Below are 26,086 nucleotides of genomic sequence, written 5' to 3'. Positions count from 1 at the left end.
CATACCATGTGACGTCATGCTCAGTACATAAACTGGGGGAAGCTGGCTGGGGGGGCCGCTGCTCGGGGACTGGCTGGGCATCGGTTGGCGGGGGGTGAGCAATTGTACTGTGCATCACTTGCTTTGTATATTATTATTATTATTATTACATTATTATTATTGTTATTATTTTATTTCAATTATTAAACTGTTTTTATCTCAACCCACGAGTTTTTCTCCCTTGTGCTCTTCCAATTCTCTCCCCCATCCCACCGGGGTGTGGGGGGAGTGAGTGAGTGGCTGCGTGGTGCGTAGCTGCCGACTGAGGTTAAACCACGACAGCAGCAGAAGCAGTACCAGTATTGAAGTAGTTGCTTGTGAAAGCTGCTTTGCTTCCAAGACCTAAACTGGCTAGTTAAAGCTATTTTATAGCTTTATATCTGGTATTTCTATGCATCACTATATATAGGGTAGCACAGATGTGTTGCCTTAAATATTCTGGGATTTTTTCACTTGGATTTATGTTTCTTCCAGTGTTTACTCTCAGTATTACCTTTTATTTGTAGTTGTAGTGCCAGCATCCAGTGAAACTTAAACACAGTATTAAAAAAGTAAGGTAGAACTTTCTCATTTAAAAAACCAAAAACCACAGCACAGTGATAGAGTGCGGTTTTTCTCGTAGGTATTAAGACATGATTTTCTTATAGGTGCCTTTTCTGGGAAATAAGATATGGAAGCCCACCCGTGAGGGGGTAGGTTGTGATCACCACTGCATATCATGCTTCTATATCAAGGTGGAATTGCAGCCAAGTCTTGGAGGTGACAGGCAAGCACTGTAATACTGTTACATAGACCTGCAGTTTATCAAAGATTGTTTAAATCTTAAAAAGACACCAACTGGAAAAATATTTAAAAATTAGTTTTTGCTGTGGAATTATTTAAAAAAATAAATTGAACTTGAATTTCAGCTATCTTTGTTCATCTTGGTAAAAACAGATCTTTTGACTTTGATTTTTCTGTATTAGTATGCCAGTTGTTTTTGTGGAAAAACTGAATTCTACTAAACTAAAAAAAAAAATCAAGACCTTCACCGCTGACCACTTAAATAAAACTTCATTGTTGAGTACAAATCTGCTCATGATGTCCCTTCAAAAAACTTCTTACTCTGAATGAGATAAGAAAACATTGTGTGTACATAAAGCAGTATTTCTGTGTATCTAAGGCTTTTATTTTTGACTTGTGGATAGCTGTGCAACTGTAGTTGCGGTCAACAGAAAGTGAAACTTCGAATTATTTGAATTAATCACAATTTTTTATGTGTTTTCTGCTTTCTTAGCAGCTTTAGCCAATGGAATGAGCAACTGATGTTGGGGCCGTATGTGATAGTACCAAATATCTTTGTCCTGAAATTTGTTCCTACACAGTAAAAATGAAATTTAAAGGAAAAACTAAGTACTTAGCACACCAGTTTGGAAAATGTTTTAGAATGACCATGTATATAAAAGCAGGAGCCATATGCAAGTAAAAAATGACATGTTAGTAGGGATGATTTATGGGGGTGTGTGGGTGTGTGTGTATTTTTTCCCATGGAGAATAAACTCTACTTCTTCCTTCTGAAAGTGATTCTGAACTTCTACTCAGACCCCTGTTTTGGAAAGTAACCTAATTACCAACTTCTCCTCTAAAGAGCGTGCAACTACTGGCAGTTGTGTGCAACTATTGGCAGATGCTTAGAGGGTTCAGTAAAGAATCAAGGTGATATTGCCTCTGAGGACTGAAATGGGATGTAATTTTGTTGTTTTGTGCAGTGGTTTTAGTCCACGTTAAGTGGAAGATCATAGACTCTTTTTCTGTTGGAAGTAATAGAAGGGAGCAGAATGCTGACGCAGCACTTAAAGTGTGTAAGCCAGACTTAGGCTGTGACAGTGTGCTATTTGCTGCATAACCAGGGAGAGTTTAGAAGGTGTTGATTCAGTGGAAACTTTATTTTAGGAAGGGAGGGACAGCATCTGGGAAGAGCATGGCTGACGTCTTTGGATAATAGGAGCTAGCTTGTGAAATCTAGTAATTAACTGAAGCATTTGAGGGAACTGATAAATTGATGGTCAGCATTGGGAGTTCGTGGTTGTCTTAACTCCAAGACTGGATTGCTGCCGGGAGTGATAGGCAGCCACCTTCCTTCAGCTGTGTGGTCTAGTCTCCATTATGTTGGCACTAACAGTACTTGAGGCTCCATAATCAAGTAACCTGAACAAAATAAGGATTAACTTTCAGCTGGCTGATGAACACTGTTGGGTGGTACATGCTTGCTGGGGGTGGGGTGGAACTCCCCTGCAAGAGATGGAGGGGCAGTGGAGGGTTGTGGCTTTTATACTATGGCACTCTGTATCCCAAGCAAACAGGCTAATGTTGCTGCCGTAGCGTTACTAAGATTATGGCTAACAAGGGAGAAGAAATAAGAATTGTCACTAAAGTATTATCGTTGAAGAGAAGCAAGAAACATCATTCAAGGAAAAACTCTTAAATTAAAATCTTTTCATAATGAGGAAGAACACAGTAGGCAAAAGGATGATGCTCTCCGGAAGGTATTATCTGTGTAGCGGTTTTGTTAGTAAAACTCATTTCATATGCGTATGAGTCAAAGTGCTGTAGTTCTTGATGCCAGCAGAGGAGGAAGTTCAGTTTAGAGAGGGATGTCTCTAGCCTGTGATTGTATAGGCTTTACGTGGCAAGATTTTGGTAGTGGGGGGGCTGCACGGGTAGGTTCTCCGAGAAGAGATCAGGAGCTGTGACACTGACACTCAATGTCTGCAGAATGTTTCATCAAACCTAACCTCCTCCCTAACTGCTTTCTCTACTTTGAAAATTAGGAATTGCTCCTGGGCACTTGCATCATGCTCCAAAATTGAGGGAGCAGTGCCTTTTGCTTATGTATAGTAGCAAATCGTATGTCTTTGGCATCTGACAGTTAACTTGCTTTCAGCAACCCCTGATGGCAACTGTTCTCCTTCAGCTTGCTACTAGAGGATGGTACTGTCTTGTTGAAAGCCTTTTCTGCATTGCCAGTTGTTTTTGCTTGTCGGTCCAGATTTCATTGAGACCACTGATAATGAACTGATTTTATTTAATATAACAAAGGCGACAACCTAAATTAGGAGTTGGCTTAAACCTAGAAAGGCCTGTTTTCAAAAATCAGATAGAGTGAATCGGGACAAAAGTTCTGTATGGCAAATTAAAAAGAAAAACGGGGAGGGAAAGGTTAGTTCGTTACATGTAGAAAAGGTTGGAATTTGTCAGGTTGGAAAGGTCAGAAAATTGTCCGGAAACAGTGAATCAGTTGATGAATCAGTTTTTTTAACTTCTCTCTCCACTCCCAAATATCTGGAAGAGTATTAGCTGATTGTGGGATATATTACCAACCTCCCATATCCTTTCAAGTAATTCTTAAGTCTGCAGAATTGACAGCAATCTTAGCATATTTATTTGTATACTGTCCTTTGCAATCTTAGTATGTATTGTTTTTCAAAAGAATGGTAGAAAAACAAATTGCAACAAACTTTTTATAAAACTTCTTTTATATAGCTGGAGAGCTGCTGATATTTTGCTTTACTTCGAGATTGGTATGAAATGGAATTATTGCCTTTCATTTTTCAGGGCTGTAGGCATTCTTTTGGTACATCTGAAATGTTTGCTCATTCAAAATAAGCAGTTTGTAGGATGTTGTGAAAGACATGAGAAAATATTAATAAAGAAAGATTCATTCCATGTCAGAGGCTTTACATCATGTCTTTGAAGGCATGTATAGTGGATAACTCACTAGTAGGTATTTGAATAATTTAAGAAAACAAGTGTATGCAGAAAAATGCCATGGCCACCTTCTGTGGCAGTTGTGGTATGTAATGAATTTGATGCTAATTTAGTCCATGCACAAATTGCATGTGCAGCTGAGATTTAGTAACCAGAATGTATATTTCCAGGCATAACTACATGTATTTAGATACTTGACCCTTCCAGCAGACTTTATTTATACCCTTGGAAATAAAGCCAATTAGAAAGAAGCATGGATGAGCTGGAACATCTTGTTTAAACCCTTAACTTTTAAGCATTTTGTGGATAAATATTATTTGAAAGCTTTTCTCTGTTTAAAATTCTTTTGTTCCTGTTGTGGTTGAATTGACACGCAGTGATCCTGTACTTATTGAAGAAGGGAATGTTAATAGTGATGGCTGTTCCTTCAGGCAGCAATTGACTGCACTGTCGCAGAGCACTCTCCAGCTGTCTTGAACTCTTTGGCTGGGTTTTTAATCCAGAATATCTGGGAACAGCAGAATGTTTGGGGTAATAAAGCTGCAATAAGGAAACGGTAGTACAGATAAGTTACTTGGAAAATGATAATGCATTAGATGAAACTACTGAAATACTCAAAGCAGTCCTTAAATGACTCTTAGAGAACACTGGTGAAGGAGAATGGACAGGATGGCTTACTGAGACCCTCTCGAGCCTATTTTGGTTTTTTTTGGGGGGGTGGGGGGGGTGTTTGTGGGGTTGTTTTTGTTTTTGTTGGTTTGTTTTTTTTTTAAGTGCAGCAATTGGTGTCTGTTCTCAAACTGTACCCTTCAAGTTAAGAGTAAAGTTCAGCTAGCCTTACTGGCTTGGGCTTCCCTTTAGTGGTGCTATTGGAGGTAAGAGCAGGGAAGCAATGGCAGTGGTCACTTGAGCTGCAGCAATGCCTAGAATTTCCTTTACGTTTTGTCTTGCATTTAATGAAGACTTCACTGGAAACTTGCATAAGCCCTCTGTCAGGCAAGACTCGCTTAAGAAGAGTTGTTGACGCAAGAAAGAATTTTGGCTGACTTCAGGATTTAGGCCATGTACAAGTGATGTACACTTATTACAGATTTTCTGGTAGTTCATCCCTGTTCAAAAGAGAATCAGCATGTGATTAAAGTCAGGAAATAAAGAAGCATCTGCTGGTCCGGGGCAAAATACAAAAGGTCAAGGTACTTCTAATTATTAAGACCTAAAGAAATATTAGAATCATAGAAGTAACTTAGTTGAAAGGGACCTCTGGAAGTCATCTGGTCTAACCTCCTGCTCAAAGCTGTCCAGTCAAGGTTTGAATATCTCCAAGAACAGAGACTCCCTCTGGGCAGCCTGCCCCAGTGTTTGACCAGACCATCCTCATGGTGTTGCCTAGTTGGACTTTCCTGAGTTGCCGCTTGTGTCCTTTGCATCTCATCCCATTTCATGAGTAGCTCAGCTATTCATGCTAGTAATTGAGTGTTTTTCAATAACATGAGAAAAAGAGGGGGGAAGAAACATCGCTTCACTGAAATTGCTTCAATGCAGAAGGGTGTCATGCTCAAGTATTCTCATATATGAGCCTGTCAAATGTTGAGAGGCTTTATGTGAAAATACTCGCTGGGACTGGTTACAAATTTTACATTGAAAATGGTAAATGACATGGTGGGATAATTGTAGGGAAGAGGCTTCTCTCTGCTTTTTTTTTTTTTTTTTGGCTTGTTTTGGAAGTATGACGTTTAGATAGTGCTGCTCATGGGATTTTGTTGCTTGCTTGATTTCTTTTTTTTTTTTTTTAATTCTTTGCTGGGCTGAGCTTCCAGTATCTTATAGCCCATGAAACTTCCCTTGAGTTACAGACCTGTTTAGGCAGTGTGATACTATCATCACGCTGATATTCCAGGTTAGAGCTAAAATACTGCAGTGCTGAAACAAAGGTTTAGCTGAAAAATGCTCTTCTAAAGGTAGAAGAGGAAAAATGATTTCTTGTCGTCTTCAATTTACACCTCTGGTTTTGTATCTAGAATTTCTACAATATGCTGTCACTTGCCTTATGCAGCAATTGTTATTCCCAACAGTATTTTAGGAAAGCTGGGACACTTGTTCCCAAGTAGTCAAATACCAACCTATGGTGGCAATGGCAACAGGCCTATGTCAGTTAATAGAATATTATAGTTGAGAGTTGAAGAATACCTTCCTATATTTGGCTTTTGTGGCTAAATTAACCTTTCTAAGCATGTCTCTTCCCAGAGTGAAAGCTACTAAGTGGTTGTTTTTGCATCTCTGCCCTTTGTTCTTTGAAGTACTTCTTCCTTGCTGCTTCATCCCTACTTACTTTTTGCAGTCTCTGGTTGTAATCAGCAGGGCATAGCCCTCTATTTTGTTGTGTTTTCAAATCCTCTCTTAGACTGTGAAGTGATGTAATGATGCAGATTACAGAGATCAGGATGGCTGCTTAGTTAAAATGGGTGCAGGTCTGGCCAGCCTTACACCGAGTGCTTTGCCACAGAGATCATTTCCAGTGTAAGTGATCAGTTACTGCCCCTGCTGTAGCAGAGGCAGAGTAAATGTCTTATCTTGCCCTGAGCCTATTGCGGGTATAGGGAAAACATGTTACTTTTAAGCTTCCATAAGGTATTGGTGAAGCTGTTATAGTTTATTTGCCTTTTGTCCCTGAACAAAGCTAAATATTCTGGGGTGTTCCTTCCCTTTTCTCCCAGTGTCTTATACCCCTGCTGCTAATAGGAATGTACACAGGTTTTTTGTAGGTATTCTGATTAAGCCGTGTTCTTTCCCTGATTTCTTTCTCAATGTCTTGAAAAATTTTGGTGGAAATGCAGACCTTGCACAGTGATTATTTTTTTTTTAATGCTTTCTTTTTTTTCAGTTACCTTTTGCACAGCATTTAGTTGATGTACAAGTTGAAAAGCACTGTGTTTGAAACCCCTCACCTCCAAAACAGCTGTATCAACAAAAATTTGTGCTGTACATATGACCACGTACTTGATTTAAGTAAGCATATGAACATATAACTGGAGTTCATAATTTCTAGTTAGTCAAAAGGCACCAATTCATGTCCAAAATATTTATTGATAATGCTGAAGTGTGCATTGCCTATGTAAGCACAATGCTCGTTTCATTTTGTCATGTGTAAGCATTTAAGTATTGGTATTACGTACCTGAAAAATTGTGCAAAGCTGTATCAGGAATTCTCGTTGTGCTAATAGCAGTGAAACTGCAACAATGCCCAATAAATACCTGGGATGCTGGGTGGGTTTAGATAGTCTGTTCCTGAAGACTCTGTCGCTGTGCCTCGGTTATCTGCCATTTGCATTAACCAAGCTGGTTTTAGTCTGCATATATGTATTCGTGCTGTAGTCATATGGTGAATTTCGTGCAGGTGCAATGTAGTACAGGGGGTTCTGCTTTCTTCTAGTATTTGGTGTTTTTCTACTTCTTCCCAATCAATGCTGATAACTTACAGATTCAGTCTGTTATAAGTCTAATGTAAGGCTATAAATGAGTCCTTAGTCCAAAATTAGAAAAATAATTGTAAGTAATGCTACAAGAAGCATCTGTTTATAGTCTTTTTATAACTGTATATAGTGAAATATGTTCCTTTCTCTATCTCTTATTAAAAGATGTATAAGAATAGAAAGACAGATTGAGACAAGTAAAACCATGTTTTTAGGATTGTTCTATAGGAAATGCAAGTTGGTTTCTAAGATGGAAGTTACCCATGACACCAAGCTCTTCTGCTTAATGTTGCCTAAGAGCACACATCTCCGTGTTCCCACTGGACAACATGTTTACCTCAAACAAATCATTGCAGGTAAGAAAAATTCAGAATGTAGCCATGGATATATTAATGTAAATCCCTTTTCATAGTCTTGGGAGAATGCCAAGTCCATGGCCAGTAATTCCCTGCTTGTAGTTAGAAGGTCTGTGCTTCCAGGATCACAATCAGTGCTTAATAATGAACAGACTGGATTAATATTGCTGGAAAGCTAACTATTGAGGTGGCTGGTATTTACTGTTGACCTTACTGGCTCTTCTTTCAACTCTCCCTTTAAAACATTCTCTCCCCTGAAGTAGCGCTGTTCATCTTTGAAGGGGGTTAAGCTCGTTGTATGTGTGTTATGTATGATTAGTCAGTTCCTTTTAGTTTGCAGCTTTTTTGGCATGCGGAGGATAATGTTGCAATTTTCCTTTTTTTTTTTTTTTTTCCTTTTCCCTTCTTCTGAGGGATTTATAGCAGTCATGGTAACACTACTCTACACTCCGGTTACGTGATATTAATGATAACATGAGGTAGTGAGAGGAAGGCGTCTTGAAAAGCATTGTTTAAGTGCTATTCTTCAAATTTTTGTAAAAGGTGAACTTAAAAAAATAAAATGGGAGGTCAAAGAAATATCTGTTATTTTTTTAAGGCTACTTTAAAAATTTCCATATTAATGGTTATGCTGGTCACTGTACTTGCATTGCACTATGCATGGTAGAGAGATTTCTCAGAAGAATTTTTAAATATCCTTTAATTGCGAAGTGTTTTGTCCTCCTCCTCCCTACCTAATTCTTTGCTGGTGTCCAACTCTTGCAGTCTTTTTTCTATGATTATACAATGGCTTTTTGAAATGATAGTGGAAGAAAATATAATCATGCAGCACTAAAAATCTGCTATTTCAATTTAGAAAAAATCAAGCTGTGGTACTTGAAATTAAATGCAGATGTTTAGATTTTCATGTTCTTTGGGGATGACTCTAGATCTTTTCTTCCAGTGTTTTGAATTTCTAAGTAGTATAAAAGTAACATACTGTACAGTGGCCTGAAGATTTTAATTGGAAGTAGAAGGCTACTGTAATAAGAACTGGTGCAGTGGAAAGTAACATACTTGCATAAAAGCATGCAATGATGTTATTTTTATGGGATATGCAGATTATTTGTTTACTGTTTGTTTATTTTGGTATTTGTTTGCAGTAAATTTGCTGGATGTAGAGTACTTTTCATGTTATTTCAGCTACCTTTTTGTCTTCTGTCTAGGGACAGAGGTAGTAAAACCATACACACCTGTATTGCCTTTTTTGCCATTGGATTTCAAAGAACCATCTCACTATGATGGTGCACATATATATTTAATGATTAAAATTTATTCCTGTGGACTGTTCACACAGGCACTTGACCACCTACAAATCGGTAAGTATATGTTGGGATTTTTTGTGTTTGGTTTTGCAGCAATTGCTTTATCTTTTCAGATTCACTGTCTGGGTATTGTGATGTTCTTATTGTTTACCTACTTATACATTGGGACATACTTATAACTTTTTTTTTTAAACCTTATTCTCTATGCCCTAAATGTACAGGCTTATCTCACTGTAACTAGGAGTTGTCCGTTACGTAAAGCTCTCGTGACAGATCTTCCAAATGTGTTCGTGTTTAACTGTTCAGATATGTCAACTGTATCACACATTATAGTTGATCACTGGTTGTATATATTCTTAGAACAACTTTTTGTACTTTCGAATAAAGAAAGCTAGGTCTATTTTATTAGACTTCAGATGCACTTCCTTTTCTGTTCCAAATACGGAGGTAGATTTTTAACACTGACTTTGCAAATGTTTGTATACTCATATAATGTAAAATCCATCAAGAGAAGACATTTTAATTGAACATCTGTTCTTTCAACAAGAATGATCCTTGTGTGAAATGTCTAGTACCTTTCTGAAAGGAACCCTAATACTACAAAGACGAAGGCAATATGAAAGAGCCTTTAAAAAAAAATCAGAATAGTAATTAGCTTGTTTTCATCTCATTAACTTTTACCTTTTTTATTTTTTTTTAATAAAGGAAACTATATTTCTGTCAGCAATCCTGAAGGTAACTTCAAGAAGTCACAGGTTCAAACTTCAGAAGATCTTTTTTTATTGGCAGCAGGCACAGGCTTCACACCAATGGTTAAACTGCTGAATTTTGCTCTGACTGAAGTTAGTTGCCTCCGGTACGTACACTTCTTATGATTTAACCCCAAGCTAGAGTAATCCATAGGAAGGATGAAACATAATGGGCAAGCCTCAGTGTTAATAATACAATTAACAAAACAGAATTGTATGAAAGCATTTTTCTTCAACTTATGCCAAAAGCTGGCATGCTTTAGGGAATTTACACGTATTTGGCTACCATCCACAAAATGGACTGATTTGCATTTTGGATTTTAGTTGTGATACAAATGAGCTCACCAAGTAGAAAATCTGAGGGGTGGTTGTTTTTTTTTAAACTAGCTTTGCATTTGCATGCCTTTTTTTAGTATTGAAATATTTCGATGTAGACACTGTTTTTTCGGACTGAGGAGGTTTACAACTGTTTAGTTATGGCTTCTCTTTAATCTATTTGAATAGCTAGCATACTTTTATACTGTTTTCACCTGCTAAGCGACAGTAACACATTTTTACCAGTTCCAGTTTTCACAAAAGCACGACTTATGTAAGCATAGCATTAAGTATATTGAAATGCATAAAAAGGTGTGTATTGCATATGCATTCTGTACTCTGCTTGTAAAATCTACACAAGGAAGCATTACTTGTTCTTGGTCAAGTGAACAGGTTGTTTTGGCCCCTTATGTCCTTCAGAACCCCAGAACTACTACTTCTGCTTGATGTGATTGTCAGTTTACAACTGTAAGAGTATACAATAGCTCAACTTTAAAAGGAAATTCAAAGAGTTACTGTAGGGGCATACTTCGATAGAGATGAGGTGTGCTTGCATTGCTTTTAGCAAAAATCTTTCACTAGAATCGCATCTTGCAAAATTTCTTAGCAGATTATGTTTTTGTCAATGTGAACTATTGTAATTTAGGAGAGTATAAAAATGAAAAATATAACTGAACTGTCTTTTCTTTAAAACTGTTGCAGAGGACAGTTCAACAGACTTGCTACTGTTTTCCTGTACCTTTGGATTTGGACTCTTGTAATGGAGATCAATTTCTAATACTGAATTTTATTCAATATAAGCACAGGATGTTTTGGTTCATTATGTCTTTATGAAGCACATTTTGAAACAACATAGATTAATTGGACACTAGTCTTCATAGTAAAGCTAAAAAGGATGACGTACTGCAGAAAACTTTCTAGAAAAAAAAAATCTAACTCAGACATTATTCTTGTATTGTTTATTGTTCAGCAATTACATATAATCCCATTTTGTGAACAGAGAGGCTGCGTACTGTTTGGCTTTTCCAAAGTGTCCTGTATTGTCAGTAGCGAATAACAAATGGCTGGCTGGCTTTGTGTATCCAAAAGATAAATCTATTATCTGACAAAAGGCTTGGGAAACACTACTAAGTGAATTTGGAATAACTTTTTTTTTCTTTTGAGGGGAAAACTAGTATGTCAGGTAAAAGTGGTTCTGATAATAAGAAAGCAGAACTAAGGAGAGCGTAGTAAAAGATGCAAATCTTGACATCCATAACCAGAATAAACAGAGTAGATATCTGTGCAGTAGTAGTCTTTCACACGTTAGTGTTTATATCTACTCTGTCCTTGAAAGATGACCAGAGTGGCTTATTTTAACTCTCTCCAGCACAATTTCTTATGGGAACTCAGTGGTCACAGTTAGCTTAGGATGCAGCAACATCTGTTTTCTTACTAGTCGAAGTAAATGAATTTTTCCTTCTTGCCGTGGAGGCTTGTTAGTCACTGGAATGATTTGATCTGGTACAGCTTCTGTTTATATGCAGACACTTAAAGCTTTGTTTTTCTGACTGCTCTAGGCAACTTAGTTTCTTGGCCTTATATTTGCTCTTTAACTCTCGCTTTCTCTTTTGGGAAAATATTACAAGAGTGTCTTTAATATGTGTGTGTGTGTGTATTTATATATACTATTTATATACATGAGATTATATGTATATATAAACAATATAATTTGCATAAAGTTCTCTTACTGTGAAAAGTAATGATTGCTATAAACTTGGATTGCACACACTAGAACATGAATTGCAGAAAGTTGAGGAAGGATCTGAATAATGACCGAATTGTCACCTGAGGGTGCAGAAGCCCCTGTCTGTAGCGCTGGGCGAGTGCGGCTGGACCTCTGGGGCTGCACTGCGAACGCTGGAGAATCCGCAGCTTCCCTACGTGGCGTTTGCTGTGATGTAACGGGCTTGGATCATTGGATTTCCATTCTTACTGTCTAGCCAAAGTCTCCCTGTTATCTTTTAAGTCTGTTTTTTCTTGCCTACGGTAAACGTGGAAAACGATTTGTTCTCTTCCTGTCTGCAGTATCCTTTTGTGATGAAGTCATAATGCTCTTCCTTCAGTCTTGTTTCTATTCTTACAGGCCAAATTGTTTTTGGCCAAAGTAGTAATTTAAAAAGAATATCGGTCCTCTATGCTGTTTTTTCCTTTTTAAGTTGAGATTTTTGCTCCTTTTTACTGGTGGTGTATAACTGCAATCAGATGGATACGTTTCTTAAAGAAGACTGAGGCACAAAGGCACTAAACACTAGGTAGAGGGCTAATGCTCTTATCAAATAAGTACAGGATGCTTGCAGTCTATTCTTAATTCTCCTTGATAGTTGTTTTGTCTCCAGCTTTTCATTCCTAAACTACCACTCTGTTCTCATACTCACTTTTAATGTAGTGTTCCACTTTCATCATCACTTCTGGTTTTTGAAGGTGATCTTGTAACTTTTTCTACCTCTTCTTCCTCTGTGTTAAAATCACCTAAGGATCTCTTCAATTCCTCTCCCTATACAGCTTTTCATAAGACCTTGCATAGCAGTTTTTGAGTTTATTAAAACCTGCATCCCTTGTAGGTAGTTACCAGTATGTCAGATTCTCCCTATTTCCTTCCAAAGAGATGATTAAGTTTCTCATTTGTTATCTAAACTTCTGTCATCATTCTCTCAACCAGCTCTTCTGTACTGGGTAGGGATCATATCCAAATCTCTACCTCTTCCTTTTAGCTGTTTTCTCCCTCATTTCCAGCAAAACTGTTCCCAGTTCATTCCAAGTTTGGGGGTTTTCTGTTCTCTTTATAGTGCTGAGTACTGAGCAGTACTGCAGCAGATATATTTGTCTACGTTGGGGAGTATCAGTAAGAGTGTCTCAAAGCATTATTCTCCGAATAACCAATTTCTACCTTTGTGCCCAATGAGCAAAATGCATGGCTTTGCTGTGCACTCTTTGTTGCCTTTTTTCCCCCACCTGAGTAACACTGGCACCATGCCAGTTTTGACAGCACTACATTCTTGGTGAACTTTATTTCCCATGTTTCCAGGGAAGTGGGCCCTGGGAAGCATGTAAGAAACCTAGATTTTTGGCACATGCTAGCTTCTGAATAAGTTGATTTTAGTATTTAAAGATGCAGCATAGCTGATTTGGGGATGTTTTGTTCTACACCAGGCAGGTTTTCCAAAGCTTGTACGTTGTAACTTATTTTGAGTTGTAATGCATCTGGAACTTCTTTCTCTCAATAACACTACTGATGATGTGTATTATATACAACGGTCATACCTCAGTTTTATACTTTTGGCAGCAGAAAATGGACGTGCTTCTCATAAGTAGAAGATGATCTCTTATCTTTGGCATCTGATGTAGCCTGTAAGAGATTTCCTGGTATCCTGAAGTGCTACCAAACTGCGAAAGGGGAAAAGGTTAGAAGTCAAAAATGTGGTATCTTCAGGCTCGGAGAATACCGGCTTTCAAATGGCAGTTGAAGACTGCCATTGAACAGCTGGAGATCATGAACTCTCTGCAGAAGCCCTAGCATATGTGATACGCACGCGTGAAAGATGGCTCTCTGCAAGGTACAGAGGATGAACTGACGGGAATTAATAGTTTCAGCGCAGCATCATATAAACTTACTGCGTCTAGTGCTAGTCTCTTAGAAGCAAGGTTGGCCACATGTAAAAGGGACGCTGGGTAGTGGAGTGCCTTGTTACGGAACTGGAATTGCAGGGCTGTGTGGTGCGCAGGGCCAGCAGGCTTAGCTCAGCCTCAGTGGTGGCCCTGACAGGTACCCATGTGGTTCTGTGCCAGGTATCCCAGCGCTCCAGCTTCCTGCAAGTACGGCACTGAACTTACTGCTTCTGGCACCACAGCAACATGCTCTCTCTGCTCAGAGCTGTGCCTGAGTGGAAAAAACAACAGTAACTTAAAGCCCTGTGGGGTGCAGTTCAGGAACTGCTTGCTTTTAACAACAGATCATCTGTCTTCTATCAGTTGTCCCCAGGGTATTAGTCTGTCATTAGCAATAAAGGAGAAATTAGGTTTATGTGGCTTCATCAAATGGTAAATTCTGTTTTGTAAAGTCAGTCTTTGTGTTTTACCTCCACTGTAGCATAAAAATCTGAAAAGATAATAGCAATGACCTCAATGACAGAGCATTTATTTTTAATGTGAACTCTCTGGCAAATATAATGCTTGTAAACAGTAGCTTTCCAGGTAAATAGATTATATAAATCAACAAATAAAGTAGGAATAAGATAACCTGGTACAGAGCTGTAGTTTACTCTTCAAGTTATGAGTTAATTTTCTCTTACTCCTATGTGTTTAGATTCCATCTTTATGAAATCAATATTGATATAACCTTCTTGAAATACACAGCTGGTGTATTGCTGTAATATTAAAAAGGTGTACAGAGTTCATATACCAGCTATTAACTGACGTAGTAGTGCTCAAACAATATTGAGAAACCGCTAGATGAAACTTGACAAGCTATACTCTATTCTCAGTCAGGTCTTAGTAATGTCAAGAGACTTTATTTTTCTTAGGACAGCAGTTCCTGAACTAGAGGTTGCAACCACAGACAGGGTTATGACATTTAGAAGAGAGGTCACAAGTCCAGCAGACTTTCAGGTACAGCAAGAAAAATACTGTATTGGGTTAGTGGCAAAAAGATTTACGGATTGCAGAGTTGCAAAACAAACAAACAAAATGTAAGCAAAAGGCTTCTGTATAATGCAGTGAGTTCTGATGCTTTAACAGGTGTTTCAAATACAGAAACAATCTGCAGTTAATTTTTCTTCTCTTTTTTAAGGATAGTGAAGCTGATCTTCTTCAACAAAACAGACGACGACATACTTTGGAGAAACCAACTAGAGCAATTAGTTCTTAAAGATGAAAGGTATTTAAAAGTCTTGAGAACAACTTGTACAATCCCAGTGTATAGAAGAACAAGTCTTGGGGCTTAGACTAACTGTACAGCTTTAGCACAAAGACAGATCCCAATTCTGGAAACTCTTAGGTAAGAATTTGATAAGACCTAGGGAGTGGAAGAAGATGTGCTTATATCGGTCACAGATGCATAGCAGCAGGCTATGTCATTATGTTCTGTAGGTCCCATAGGAAGCCAGGGATTTGATATGACAGTGTTTAATAGATGTTTATTGGAGACAGTGTGTTAGATGAGACGATCGTTAAAACTGAGAAGCTTTTTGAAGGTGAAGAAAATTAGCCTTAGCAATAGAAAATACGGATATGCAAAGAGAAGCACAGAAGTGATAGACAAGGATAGTGTACCCTTGGAGCAACATTCTGAATTTACAGAGGCGTCTTGAAAAGCCTCTTTGGTGTCACTTAGTTGAGAAAATTATTATCTAGAAATTCAATGTTTATCTAGAAATTTAAAGTTTAAATGAGGCCAGTTACTTTCATTTTTATGTACTAATTGTTGCATTTTTTTCCTCAATTACAATGTAATTATGGATTAAAATGCACTAGTCCATATGTAATGTTAACTTAGTTTAGCAGGAATAGTTCTGTCAGGAGACATAGGAATATTAGGTTGCCTTTCAATTTAAGTACCCTTGTTTTTATTGCTAGATAAATTCACTGCCACTGATTTTATATGACAGAAGTATGTTTTGTTTGTTTATTTAATTCTTAGTTGAAATTGTATGAACAAATTAATTTCACATGTTCCTTTGCAATGTTGAAGAGAAAAATCAATATTATTTTATAACCTGGTGATGTCTGGCACATCCAAAGCTTCATAGTCTAGACATTGTGCAAATTTACAGTAAAAATCCTTTCTCCCTTTCACTAGGAGCCTCAGATACACAAGTGTTTGTTTTTTACTCAATAACTATGCCGTTAGTGGGGTTTTTAAACCAGTTATAGCGTTTTCTCATTAATGAAATTGTACTGATGTTTTCACAAGTTTGGCTAAGCGTTCTTATTTCACTACTTGTGTACTGAGCTACACTAACATTTGTGTAAGTGACTAACGGAACAATAAAATCCGTGCTTTAGTATCTTAATTGGCACCAGCTGTTCTTCTTTGTACAGTGAAATAACAGCTAAAATTTTTAAGATTGAAAGATTGGGTTAAGTAATTAAATGCACAATACTGGAGGTGATTTGATTGACTTGGTTGGTAGAAACAACTAAATGTCTGTGATACCTGATACCGTGCCAGTGGGAGCTGAGCAGAACAAGAAAGTAATCATAGGAAAGAAAATCTGCATTTTGTGTGGCAGATTTCTGATCAGAGATATTTCTGAGTATTTCTGAAATATTCTTCTGCTTACCAGGTTTGAGGTTCAGTTCATTCTTTCACAACCGAGCAAGGACTGGGTGGGTAAGCAGGGGAAGATTTCTTCATCGCTTCTCTCTGAGTTTGTGAAAAGAAGCAGAACAGACTCCAAAGTGCTTATCTGCATCTGTGGTCCAACACCTTTTGCAGAACAAGGAGTACAGTGAGTATTTTAAATGATGAACTAGAGAATGAGGAATTTTTTTTAAATTTGACAACCTAACTAGCTATAGTGCTTCTGACTTGGTAGCCTTTCAAAAATGGCCTTCCGTTTTCTGCTTTGTAAGAAAAGTTTTTAAGTTTTTTAAAAAACGAATTTAAAAAAACCACCTGGCATCATACTTTAGGAGTATATTTAGTGTGTAGATAAGTAAATATCAGCAATATGTAAATTTCATGAGCTCTAGTAAGTTGTCCAAAACTATCTAAGAGCATCTCTTCAACAATGACCTTTTTTCCCCAAGGTTTTAAATGCTGCTTTTATTTGATGTTCACAGAAAAGTTGTTATAATAAGAAATAAGCTTTCTGTGTTGGTGTTAGCTTGACAAATTATTAAAAGTAAGATTCAAAGCAGCTGTTCTATCACAAGCACTTCTCTCAATTTTTATTAATGGATTTATTTATGTCTGTACCTAATACTTTCCTTATTTTATATGCCATATATTTAAAGATAAAAGGCCATCTAACTTTCTCTTGCCCAGCTTCAAAATATTGAACCAATATGGACATCGCTTGCATTTCTGCAGCCCTTCTGAAGTCAGGTGCATGGAGGGTGGAATTGGCCAGTAATTATACTACCTCTTGAGAAATCTGAGATACTTTAAATAGATATCTGTATGTATTTTTAGAAATTCTTTCAGTATCCTATAAGACAATGTAGTACATATGAGCCCCTGGGCATGAAAGGTTTTCTAAATGTATTTGCAAAGGTAAACTTCATTGTGCGTGTCTGAATAAAAACAAGATAGTGGTGCTGAAGTTATGCTTCAGCTGTGTCTGTGGTGGGTTTTGGGTTCCAATAATTTTTAATACTAAATATTTGATTTAATTTAATATTAAAAATTTGATTTTTTACTTTCAGATATCTGAAGGATCTTGGATACTCCCAGGAAGAGATACACACTTTTACTGCATAAACCCATATAAGGATATCAATGTTTGTTTGTATAATTGAATCTTATTTATTTACCTTCATGAATTTAATTAAGTGAGAAGCAATTTTGTAAGACTTGAAATTTCATTCTTGGTACCAAACTGTTTCTTGGAAGAAATATATCTTTGAAAAAATTTTATACCGTGTTTTATCTTGGTTTTGTAAATATTTTTGCTAATCCGGGGTATTAATTTATTGTAGAGGCAAGCAAAAATGTATAGTATACGTTATGTAAGATATTTCATGTTGTTGGTTCATGAGACTTCTTAAATTTATGACGAGCACTGATGTAAGTTTTGACTTGAAAAGCTTATTATTTCTTACTGTAAAAAGTCTTAAGAGTGATACTGTCTGAAATGAAATATTGGACTGTAACTCAGGTAACCGGTCATTGAAAAATGTTCTTTGTCATCTGAAATCTCTTCTTTGACTTGCAAGTGATCCAGATACGTTTTTGGCTTTGTAAACAAAGAATAGAAGTACCTTTGGTAAAATACAAAAATTTACATCAAATAATAAAAAATAATAATTTTACATTACTCTATGCATTTTTGTAAATTTTTTGTATTTTCAGTTCATAATGTCATACAGAAAGGTTTGCACAAGCTTAGGACATGAGCTGAGAACTCAGAACAGAGGCACAGAGTCTTGGTTTCTCACAAAACCTTCTGTGTGACCTCCCTGGTATCAGGCGTCCCTTGTCATGAGCCCTTCTGAGGGTAAAAACATGACAGGTTATGGCCTGCAGATGCCAGGGTAAGGACCTGTTGTGGTTTAACCTCAGTCGGCAACTGAGCGCCACCCAGTTGGAAGAGTAAAATTGAGAAAACTCGTGGGTTGAGATAAAAACAGTTTAATAATTGAAATAAAATAATAATAGAATATACAAAACAAGTGATGGACAGTGCAATTGCTCACCACCTGCCGACCGATGCCCAGCCAGTCCCTGAGCTGCGGCCCCCCTTGGCCAATTCCCCCCAGTTTATGTACTGAGCATGACGTCACACGGTACGGAATGTCCCTTTGGCCAGTTTGGGTCAGCTGTCCTGGCTGTGCCCCCTCCCAGCTTCTTGTGCCCCTCCAGCCTTCTCAGTCGGTAGAGCATGGGAAGCTGAAAAGTCCTTGACTAGTGTAAGCACAACTTAGCAACAACTAAAACATCGGTGTGTTATCAACTTTGTTCTCATCTTAAATCCAAAGCACAGCACTGTACCAGCTACTAGGAAGGAAATTAACTCTATCCCAGCCAAAACCAGGACAGGACCATAGAAGTACCTAAAACTATTTGACACATTGCGGTAGTATTAAATGAGGTTATCTGAATCAGTGGGGTTTTTTTTACTCCATTACTGAAAGTGTGTTATCATGAGGCAGTAATCTGCTGTCTAATAATAGTTTGGAGAAAAAAAGCAGCGAGCCCCATTCTAGATGTTGTCAGTAACAGCTGTAGGCATTGTTTTGTGTGACATCTAGTACTGTTTGCATCCTCCTGTTGTGTTGAATGGGTATTCCTTCCTCCTAAGAAGCCAGACTTGCGGCTGTGGCATTAATACCTCAGCATTCATGAAAAATGTTTTAACAATACCCTTTAAAAAGGTTAAGTTGCTATCTGACAGTGGCTAGCTATGCTAAACTGAGCTGTCATCTCTTCAGTACCCTCTCGTTTATTAGACTTGAAGTTAGAAAAGGACCTGGTTGTCAGTCATTGCCCATAGGTCACAAGTTATTTCAGTGGTAGTGTCATCATTTTGTCATCTAGAAGGATCTAAATGTTTTCAGTTACAACTTTGCAATGCGTTATTTGTGGAGATTTGTACTACGAAGCTCTGAACGGGTTTCTCTTCTGCTGAGCAGAAACATCAGTGCTATGTTGGAAAAACAAAGCACTCATTGAATTTTATCATTTTTTCTGTCACAAATGCGAGATGACTGTGATGACTTAAAAATTACATTTTGGTGTTAATCACTTCCGTAGGATACTGAGGAATTTCTCATGTTCCAATCACCCAAGATCTGATGGGATGGTCTCCTGTGTAAAAGAATTTCATTAATTGCCTCCCTCTCAGGCTTTTTGGTTTTAACAGGTTACTTTGCCAATATCCTGCCCTTTGTGCTTTGATTGTCCTTATCTGCCTTTATCCAGAAGGACAAAGGAAAGTGTTTTGGATAAGTAGCTGTTGTGACATAGTACATCAATGACTTTATCCTTTGCCTTAGGACATAGGCCATATTCGTCAATAGATGATGACTTCTCGAAGGCTTCCTGCAGTCCAGGTGGTGATCATGGATACAGAACTACTTCAGAGTAGGTCTAGAAGCTGGTGCAGCTAGTGTGCATCCCCTTTGGTTTCTGAAAGTTTGTTTCCAGTCTGGTTACTAGTGGTAATTGCTGTTTACTGTGCTCTCGGAGACTTCAGGACTGTCATCCTGAAGCAAGGAAGACCCTGACGCGATTGGTTATGTTCAGTGTCATACGGCATGTGGATCTTAAATACCTTAAATATGAAGCAAGGAAAGCAACCAAATTGGTAGCTGCCCTTGCAAGTCCAACAAGATCAGAGAATCATAGAATCATTAAGGTTGGAAGAGACCTCTAAGATCATCGAGTCCAACCGTCGACCCAACACCACCATGCCCACTAAACCATGTCCCTAAGCGCCTCATCTACCCGTCTTTTAAATACTTCCAGGGATGGTGACTCAACCACTTCCCTGGGCAGCCTCTTCCAATGTTTAACCACTCTTTCAGTAAAGAAATTTAACTCAACAAGATGTTGAGTGCAGAGGTGTTCTGCTGTGGTGGTTCTTCCAGGTCAAACCTTCATGGAGTTGGAGCAAAATTCCTGGATCTTGGGCTGCATCTGTCCACAGGGAAAAGAGGAGTCTATGTCCAGGGCTTGTTGGCCTTGTATTTTTCCTGGAAATACTAATACTCAATCAAAACTGAGTAATATTGAGATGCTGATGTTACTGATGAGGAGCAAAAGGAGACTGTGACATGCAAAAGAGACATCCTTGGAAGTTTCAATACGCAAATATGTTACCTTTGAAAACTTTTGAATGGTTGCTGTTGGTAGTCTCTGATTCATTCATTGTCAGGCACTATCAAGCACCGAATTCATAAGTGTTTCTGTTCATAATAAAACCAGAATATCTAAATCTGGTCTAGGAAAGGGGGAAGTCTGGAGATTCCTGCATGAGATCATCCATGAATCAACATCAAGTTATCATTTGGACCAACGTGCTCCAGGGATCCCATTGCACTGGGGGAGAGAAAAAGGCTGATGATCCTACAAGGTGCGACATTTGATGATCTTAAGGGTCTTTTCCCACCTAAATGATTCTATGTTGAGCATTAAATAGTGAGCGAGTATGTCTGCTTTCTTTTGGGATGACTGAATAGACGTGTCAAGTTGTCTGGTTTGAGTAACACAGAACTAGTATTCTTATGCAGAGCGTCATACTTTGGTATTTTGACTGTCACAAATTATAATCAATTAGTGTGGGTAACAATTTATTCTTTTTTTGTTATTGTTGAAGTGAGGTTTTTTTAATGTATCTGCACTACAATTGTGCTGTGGTGGCATCTAGTTCCCAACGAGTGCTTCAGGTTACCCGGCAACTTCTGGTGGTTATATTCTGTGGTTGGTTGTTAGAGGAAGAGATCGATACTTAAATATCTTCTGGAAGTTAAGAAAATAAATGTATACATACAGACAGCTCCAGTATTTCTAACTGATGTTTTCCTAGCTAGATTGTCAGCCTGTGGTGTAAGTTTTTAAGAATTCGCACATCTCGGGGGATGCAACATGTTAATTTCCTGAAAAATGGGGTTTTTTTGTCCTGTACTGGTACAACTTTCAGTTCTTTAGCATTAGTTCAGTGACTTGCCTTGTTGAAATCGAATGGATCTTCCCGTAAGCTTTCAGTTGGTTAAAATTGCTTTTACAGTAAGTTTGTGCTCAGCAAAATGATAACACTACCCGGCTTCTATTGCAGCTGGCCTGCAGATTGAGAGTTACTGGGTGGGAAGAGGAGAGAGGGAATAAATAGGCTTTCATGTGCTGTGCAGAGATTGACCAGAAAAGAGCTACGTTTTCCTAGGAAGTAAGACTAAAAGCGGGAGATGACATCAGAAGAATATTCTCCTATTACCTGGTTAATGTCAGATAAACACTCTGTTGAATTGACGCTCTGTGCCATCTCTGGGTGGTTTTTCACCAAGAAACAAACCCTTTTTAGTTTTGCGAAAGGAAATTTGAAACATTTATCAAAAGGCACTGGCTTAATTGCTGTGTTGTCAGGGTCAAACAGGGAACTTGTATGGAAAATTGTTTATGGGGGAAAAGGGCCATCTGCAGTCTCCCAGCTCTTTGTTTGGAATGTACTCTGGGATAAACTCTTCATGTAATTCATTACGTTTACAGCTGTAGATACATATTTTGTGTAATTAAAACAGTAGCTTGAAGAAGTAAATACTTGAGTACAGTATATTAATAAGTCTGCCAAGAGACTATTCATAAAATATTTAAGTTTGTCCACACATGAGAAACATGAAAAATACAATAGTTAAGACAGTGTTTATATTGCATTTTGTTGTTGAAGACAACAAATTGGGATTGAAATCCCAATTACACATTGTAATTCATTACTAAGACTGTTTTATAGCTAGCTGCTGCATGCTGCTGATAATGAAAAGGGTTGATAAATTGTAACAATTATTTGCCAGTTGTATTTTTAAAAACTCAGCTTCTTGGGTTTTGTTGCCTGTGGTAAATGTGAGGAAGACAATTGCTTATAGGAAAATCCAATTTGCAGATGTATCAGTTCTAGTTCTGGAATACTTAAATATTCAAAGACTGATTAAAACAAAGTCAGAGGAGCCGATGTGAAGTGGCATAGCTGATCGGTTCTCTGCTGCTGCCCAAGGAGATGTTTGTATGTTCATTAAGAGAGAATTGTTTATAGAAAAGCATCCTTAATAAAACCACCCAGTAAATGTAAGGAATTTGAAGAATGCAATCATTCAGTAGGTCTTCATTAAGGAAAAAAAAAAAAATTCTAATGTTTTGTTTACACAGTGTTTATTATTTCACTGCATCAGTTGTTCCGACTCTTCTGGAGGAGATTTCATTAATAGTAAGGTGGAAAAATTTGCCCTGTTGTCTCCTCCCATGCATTTTGTTTTCTGAGCTACATTGTTTTTTTGGGAGAAGCCACAGAAACCTCCATGTAGGTGTATCTTTTATCATACTAGCCCTTAGCTGCTTTTCTAGAAAAATTCCTGCATTACAAAACTGTGCAACACCCACCTTATTTTTAAAAGATGGTCATAAATTTTATGCGTCAGTGACCTCTTAACTTCAGTGGCTCACGCTACATGCAGTTGAAATAAACAGTTTCTTCTCCTCCCTCAGAAGAAGGTACATCATCAATATCTTGGAAATACATCTTCTGCCTTTTATATCAGACAGCTGCATCCTGATTTTGCAGTTTTAAAAACCAACCAACCAAAACCAAACTAAAACATAAACCCACCGCACGGATTTATGGAAGTTACACCCACAAAATCTGCACATTAAGTCACAATTTGAATGGGAATTTTCAGAAACAAACTATTTTTTATGAACTATCTCATAAAATGCTGTTGTAGAAGACTGACGCATTTCCCCTCTCTCCTTCTTCTCTTGCAGACAGGTCTGTACTGTGGCTCTTCGAGCTGCGTGGTTTGGAAAAAGGAGAATAGTCCCCAAATGTTTCGATTCCACCTACAGTCTTCATTGCTCTGACCTTGTCAAGGACGATATCCCTACGGGTGGTCCCTTCTAGACCACTTCGGGAGGACCTCTTTAAGCATGGCATTCTACATTCCAATTGGGAAAATACCTATTTAAGCATCTTTTTGCAACGATTGAAATCCAGATCACATCCAAGTGTGTAGTTGAGAGCAGTCATAATTTGACATCTGTAGTGGAGGGACGCTTTCCAAGTAACAAAGTGGACTTTCTGGCGAGATGAGCAGAGTTGCTTGTTTCCCCCAAGATAGGCTCTCAAAACTTCAGGCACTTCGAAGATTTTTAAGATGTAATTTAGGATAAATTGTCCTACTTCTAAAAGCCTCTGATTTCCTTTGAACTTTTGAATAGATCTGTTATTACTCATAACTTGCTTTGCACGAGTAGCTTAGCAACAAATGGCCATTTGACATTATTTCAACGATACGATACTATTTGTTAAAAGCGGCTGAAGTGTAACTTTAAGTTTTACTTATAATGTACTAACACTTGAAAGACTTCTTGCAGATTATAAATTTTGTAATAAATTCCTGAAGTGATGGACATCAGGCTGAACATCTAAAATCAAGGCTAATTTATATTAACAAGTGAAAATGTTTTTTTGAAGGCAGTGATGCTCGTGGTCTGCCTGTTTGCATTAGGTAGCATCACAGCCTTATGTGGCTGTTAAAATGGAGCTGCTGACAGTTTTTCTTGTAATTAAGCTTTATTACTGGTGATGTGATCAAACTGACACATTCCTGCAACTGTTCTGTGTTCCTGCGTGAGATGGTGTTTATAAGGTGTATTGCAAAGTGGCTTCTGTGACTTATAAAACATGCCAGAGGAATAAAGTACTTCAGATCTTCAGATGAATGCTTCCCGCACGGTTTTTGAATAGGATTCTGCGGAAACTTTGGCTGGAAGAGCCTGCTGGAGCTGTGGTGCAGTCTCTGCCCTCCAGGGCTTTCAGGACCTGACTGGATACAGCCCTGAGCACCCTGGTCTGCACTAGAGACTTCTGAGGTTACTTCACACCCAAATTATCCTTTGATTCTATGCATGCGTGCACAAACTTACTTTTTCACGATAACAATTCCTGTTAATCCATAGTTCAGTTTCACGCAGATTCTGCTGTTAGAGAGTATAACCCACCCATCATGTTCTGAAGACCACATACCTCCTCTGTTCGTCATAATTTTTCACATCTGTATTCACTTAACCTGTTGTTTTGCAGTAAGGATGACAACAGCAGCAGCAGCTGATTTTTTCCTTGAAGCATACAGCCATTGGAGTGTTGTAGCCATATGTGTTTTTGTAAATATGTAACAAGAAACTTTGCCTATAGTATTGGATTACTGGACAAAATTTGTAAATTTGGATACTTGAGTATCCAGTGCCATGTATTTTCTCCATAACATCCCTTTACTTACGGCACGGTAGCTAGTCTACTTAGGAAAAATTATATTCATAAAAAAGAGGAATTCTTATGATTTAGAGCTGTATGGATATTCAGTGGCTGTGTCTGGCTTTTTTAACGTGTCACTCTTTTAATACCTGCAAATCAGATTAAGACTATGTACCATATTTAATGGTTTTAGAGGTAGAAATAGTTAATAGAAGGTAGACAAGTATTCTTTAGGGAAATCTTAAAAAAACCCAAATCATTCACAATTCAAGTCATTTTCTCTTTGCTGAAAGTAATTGAATGTAGGTACTGTTTGTGTTAAACCACAACAGTATATAAACCACCAGGACAGTATACTGATGACAGGTTTTTACAAAAGTAAATCCTAATAGACCAGAACCGGGTGATTAGAGATTGCAGGTGAAAGCTTGCAGAGAGACTAATAATCAGATAATACAGCCAGAAAGCAACATGTTAGCTTATATGAAACTATACTCGTGTTTTACAAATAGGAGGGGGAAAAGCCTTGTCAGCGAAGTCACTGGACTGAGCCGAACAGTTTTCCTTTGATAAAACAGTGAAGGATAAATCGTGTGCGCCTCTAACGAGTAAGTCTAAGCAAAGGAGACCCATTAGTAGGAACCCATGCAATCAGCTGCAGCAGGTTGAGCTGCCGCCTGTGTTTCCTCACAGGGCTGGGCTGAGCTGGCGGCCGGCGGCTGGGGAAAGGGGTGGTGCTGACCCCCTTGTGGTTTAACCCAGCAGGCAGCTAAACACCACACAGCCGTTGGCTCGCTCTCCCCCCGCCCTACCCCCAGTGGGATGGGGGAAGAGAATTGGGGGAAAAAAAAAAAAGTAAAATTCGTGGGTTGAGATGAATAGGACAGAAAAGGAAAGGAAAATAATAATAACAACAATAAAAGAATATACAAAATAAGTGATGCATAACGCAATTCCTCACCACAACCCACCCATCATGTTCTCAGTTCCTGAGCAGGGGCAGTCCCTGCCCCCCGGCCAACTCCCCCCAGTTTATGTGCTGAGCATGACGTCACACGGTATGGAATATCCCTTTGGCCAGTTTGGGTCAGCTGTCCTGGCTGTGCCCCCTCCCAGCTTCTTGTGCACCTCCAGCCTTCTCAGTCGGTAGAGCATGGGAAGCTGAAAAGTCCTTGACTAGTGTAAGCACTGCTTAGCAACAACTAAGACATCGGTGCGTTATCAACATTATTCTCATCCTAAATCCAAACCACAGCACTGTACCAGCTACTAGGAAGAAAATTAACTCTATCCCAGCCGAAACCAGGACAGCTGTGGACAACTCTGCTCAGTGAAGAGCCTTGAGGAGGTCCTTCAGCTCCTTAAACTAGTGCTTTTTCATTGGTTTCTTCTGGGTAAGTTCTTTACCACCTTGAGTTGATTCAACTTTCCAAGAGGAGTGAGATG

The 26,086-nt window shown here is 38.3% G+C and overlaps 1 protein-coding gene across 2 annotated transcripts in view; it reads left to right on the top strand.

The window, feature by feature from the left end:
• Positions 1 to 17,993, top strand: part of LOC103924580 (cytochrome b5 reductase 4) — a 38,548-nt gene extending 20,555 nt beyond the window's left edge. For both annotated transcript variants that reach the window (XM_009333115.1, XM_009333113.1), the window contains 6 exons: positions 7,472 to 7,612; positions 8,818 to 8,970; positions 9,622 to 9,772; positions 14,809 to 14,895; positions 16,304 to 16,468; positions 17,388 to 17,993. In XM_009333115.1, coding sequence (XP_009331390.1) covers positions 7,472 to 7,612; positions 8,818 to 8,970; positions 9,622 to 9,772; positions 14,809 to 14,895; positions 16,304 to 16,468; positions 17,388 to 17,442 — 752 coding nt within the window. In that variant the 3' untranslated portion in view covers positions 17,443 to 17,993. The remainder of the gene's footprint in view (positions 1 to 7,471; positions 7,613 to 8,817; positions 8,971 to 9,621; positions 9,773 to 14,808; positions 14,896 to 16,303; positions 16,469 to 17,387) is intronic.
• The last annotated feature ends 8,093 nt before the right edge of the window (positions 17,994 to 26,086 follow it).

Source organism: Pygoscelis adeliae, unplaced genomic scaffold (genome assembly GCF_000699105.1).
Source record: "Pygoscelis adeliae isolate BGI_AS28 unplaced genomic scaffold, ASM69910v1 Scaffold57, whole genome shotgun sequence".
In the NCBI taxonomy this organism is placed as follows: Eukaryota; Metazoa; Chordata; class Aves; order Sphenisciformes; family Spheniscidae; genus Pygoscelis; species Pygoscelis adeliae.
Note: the sequence above shows the minus strand (reverse complement) of the source record. Positions and strands in the feature narration are given on the sequence as shown.